At 59.2% G+C, this 3,700-nt stretch overlaps 1 protein-coding gene across 1 annotated transcript in view; it reads left to right on the top strand.

Moving 5' to 3' along the window:
- The first annotated feature begins 377 nt into the window (after window positions 1-377).
- LOC113217038 (glutamate receptor ionotropic, NMDA 2C-like) overlaps window positions 378-3,700 on the top strand; it is a 31,556-nt gene continuing 28,233 nt past the window's right edge. Inside the window, exons 1-3 of the mRNA XM_052266589.1 lie at window positions 378-381; window positions 511-767; window positions 1,148-1,328. Coding sequence (XP_052122549.1) covers window positions 378-381; window positions 511-767; window positions 1,148-1,328 — 442 coding nt within the window. The remainder of the gene's footprint in view (window positions 382-510; window positions 768-1,147; window positions 1,329-3,700) is intronic.

The raw sequence follows: 3,700 nt of genomic DNA, 5'->3' as shown, positions 1-3,700 counted from the left end.
ATCGACTCTAGGGATATCTTACCAACTCAGGCTGCGCTCCACACAGCAATAATTCTTTGTCACGATGAAGAAAACACCAATTTTTAGTACAGGGGTGTTTTCGTGGGTTTTCTCGTTACCGTGACGAGAAAACCCTAATCATGTGACGAAAAAACCTATGACGACACCCCTGTACTAAAAATTAGCCATATTATTTTCGTCATCGTGACAAAAAAAAATTACAGTGTTTTTAAACGATTTCAACTCCGTGTGTTTCACACGCACACCTATTGCGTACGCGTGTACACGTGTTGGATCTCAAGTTTCCCACTGGTCTCACTCAATTTCTTTCATGGGAGACACTTGCAAGTAGTATTCATCTTTCGATGAATGCCCTTATGAGTAATGTTTGTTAGGTTTCTGCATGTACCAGTTTGTTTATTTCGGCGTTTGTGATTGCGTAGGGTTTTAAAATACAACAAACTGTTTGCGTTTTTGATTAACTCTTTGCTTTTGTTCCTTTCCGAACAGAGTGGCGAAGGAGTGGTGTTGTCGTGGCGGCGGCGGCGGCGGTGCAGTGGCTGTGCCTCTCGGCGCTGCTCGGAGGCGCGCTCGGCCTGGTGCTGAGCGCCGCCCCCCAGCGCCGTGGGCCCCCGCGCTCCACCGCGCTGCCCCCGGTGCCGTCGCCCCCGCCCCCGGCCCCCTACGCCCCCGGCCCGGCCACGCCCGTGTACTCGGTGTCTGTGAGCGGCGTGGTTCCAGGCTGGGCCAACAAGTCTCTGCACAAGGTAAGACGCCCGTAGCGGAACACCGCGCAGGTCATTTCTCCCCGTAAAAGACTCCCTTGAGTGACCGACTTTTATTTTTACGGCCCGAGCTGAGTACACACTTTCTCCCAAGGTAACAAACAGTTACTGGGAACGGGAAGAGACTTTTTTTGTCCCAAGATAGGCCTATCCGGACGCGATTTCGCGCTTGGTACAATATTTTTACATTCATCTGCTCTAAATTGCGTTCTTCCTTGGAAGGAAACAACCGCTTCCCATTAAGTGTGCAAGCTTGTGATGTCGAGGCCTATTTTAGAAAAAATGCAATCTGTGGCTACAGATTCCGGTTTTCCGTGCAGGGAGTCGCTTGGCCTGCAGCACGAGTGTTTGGCCTGTTTCAGGTGCACGTCGGCGTCGTGCTGCCGCACTCTACGTTTCGCGCCCGCCACTACCGCCACACGCTGGTCACGACGCTCACGGCCCTGGCCAAGACCAAGCCCGGCCTCGCCTCCGGGATCCTGGGGCAGACGCACGACATCGAGGCCACCGTGGTGACCGTCAGCCACAAGCCCAGTCCGACCAGTGAGTAGTGCAACGTATGGGGAGTGAGAGTTGAGCGAGGCCGAGAGAAGGGAGGATCCACGGTAAAAATAGTTTTTTGTGTTCCAAGACCTGGCCTTGGGTGCCATTAGCGTTCTCCATAAGGTCCAAGACCGGGTTTCGGATGGAATACAAGAGACATTTTTTACCGTGTTAAGAAAAAGTGAAATGAATGTGGGACAAACATTCCCTTCAGAAGTCAGCCTGCGAAACGGCTCAAACGCGACTCCTGTCGGGGCAGGATACAGGAACAAAGGGCCCAGAGTCAACACACTCTCGATGCAAATACTACATCATCTCCGGCATGCTTCCGAAGGTCATCCTCTCCCTCTCCCACCCCTTTTCTTTCAGTCAGTTAGCCCCGGAAATACGATGCCGAGGAAAAGCAGACGACGCGGAAGCGTGTTGCCCGTTTTCCCAGTAAGAGGCAAGCCAGGCAAAAGCCTATCGCCGGCGGGCGCGGCCCAGCTAGCCTGGCGAGGCGTGGCGTGGCTCGGCGAAGCGCGTCTAGTCGCTGCCAGGGGCCCCAAATCTCTCAGAATATTAGCGTCACAGCCCCGGGGTACACAGTGTCGCGGGGGCGGGAGTGGGTGGCGGCGGGAGGAAGAGAAGGAGGACGTGGTCGCCTTGGTGACGCCCACACCACCCGCCCCACCCGGCCCAGGGTGCCGAGCGCCGCCGAGCGCTACCAACAGCTCGCCGGTCTTCTCCAGCGAGCCCAGGCCCGGCGGCCTGGCCCCGCCGCCCGCCTTCAAGGCACGAAGATCGCAGGCAGCTCACGCGCCGTAGGATGGCGAAGTGGGGCAGGGCGGGGCGGGCGGCGGGCGGCCGAATATGACTCCCCCCATGATGCCCATATGATGACGGCTGACGGCAAGGCCATAGCGTCATTGTGGTGAACCACTCCAACCCGCTCCATCCCCCTCCAGTCCGCTCCAGCCCCCGTCCCCCTCCCTCCCACCTCCCCTCAGCTTACACCAGCCCGCTGTGGGTGTGGCTGCCGCTGCAGCGCCTCCTGGAGGAGATCGACCACTGGAGAACGTGGATTGCAACGGCCTGCCGTCGAGGTCCAGCCGCGATGTCGCGCGCGATCCTATGATAAAAACGGACGGGGGCAATTACGCGGCCGAGTTGTGTAATTTTTCATTCGACGGCGCGACGTTATCGCAAACGTCACGTTGCCTCCTCGGCGCGCCGCCTCCACGAGAGGAGAGGGAGAGAGACAGAGAGAGAGAAAAATAAATCGGAGACGGACATCGATGTCGTGGTGGTATTACGGGCCGAATGAGACGAGGGGCGCGTAGGCGCGCTTCCGGGTCGGGTCGGGTCTGGTCGCACGTGCGCGTGTACGGACGAGGACGTGACTGGCAGGTTTGTGGTGCCCGTGTCTCCCCTCGCGTAGGACGAGGACGGTGCCGGGCAGCAAGGCTAGACATGATCCGATCGGGATTAGCATGGCAGGGGAGAATCTACATGGGGAGGCTATGCCGTTCAGAGAGGCGGAAGGTTTGATAGAACTCACGGGTAGGCTATACAAGAAGAAGAGGAAAGCAGTGCGTGTTTGTGGTGAGGATGAAGAAAATAAAAAGGAGGGGGGCTTCTTTGCGGCCGGCTCTGGAGTGGCGCCGCTTTTGTCCCCCCGGGGCCGTGGACAAGTCATTAGGGGGCAGAAAGCCCCCCCCCCCCCCCTCCTGGCTTTGACGTGTCGTCGGCACACCGCGCACTGCTTATTTTCCCAGATAACCCGCCGCGCCTGCTACTGCTGCCACTCCCGCTGCTGGACGCGCGGCGGCGTGCGAATCCGAACGGCCAGGGGCGCGGCCGAAGCTTTCCCGCTAACGAATTGGATTAGGCACAATGGCGATCGGGCGTGGTGTTGTCGGGGCGGCAGGGGTCCCCCCGCAGGGTCCCCCCGCAGGGTCCCCCGAGGGGGTCGGGGGTCACGGCACGGGGGCCGGGCGAGCAAGCAGGGAGGTCGCAGCGGCAGCGAATTACTGGGGACAATAGCGGTCATTACGGGGAGGCGGGCGATGAGTCCCCCCGGCCTCTGCCGCTCGCGAATCGTTCGCTTATGCCCTAATGCCAGGGGCCGCAGGATAGGGATAGAGAGAGAAGAGAGAGAGAGAGAGAGAGAGAGAGAGAGAGAGAGAGAGAGAGAGAGAGGGAGAGAGATTGTAAGAGCGGGTATGACACAAGCAGCCTCTCGGCGGCATCATCATCACCATCCCCTCCTTCGCCAAGGTTGAGCCTATTCGGGGCCGGAAGGCCCTCGGGAGGGCTTGCGCAACATCAAGGAGAGGCGTTCGGTGCGTGGCGTGGCAGGGCGGGGCGGGGCGAATCGCGGGGGAGGGGCG

The sequence above is a fragment of the Frankliniella occidentalis genome, unplaced genomic scaffold (genome assembly GCF_000697945.3).
Source record: "Frankliniella occidentalis isolate FOCC.00 unplaced genomic scaffold, Focc_3.1 Scaffold41, whole genome shotgun sequence".
Lineage (NCBI taxonomy): Eukaryota > Metazoa > Arthropoda > Insecta > Thysanoptera > Thripidae > Frankliniella > Frankliniella occidentalis.
The sequence above is the reverse complement of the archived record's forward strand: the minus strand, read 5'-3'. Positions and strand labels throughout refer to the sequence as shown.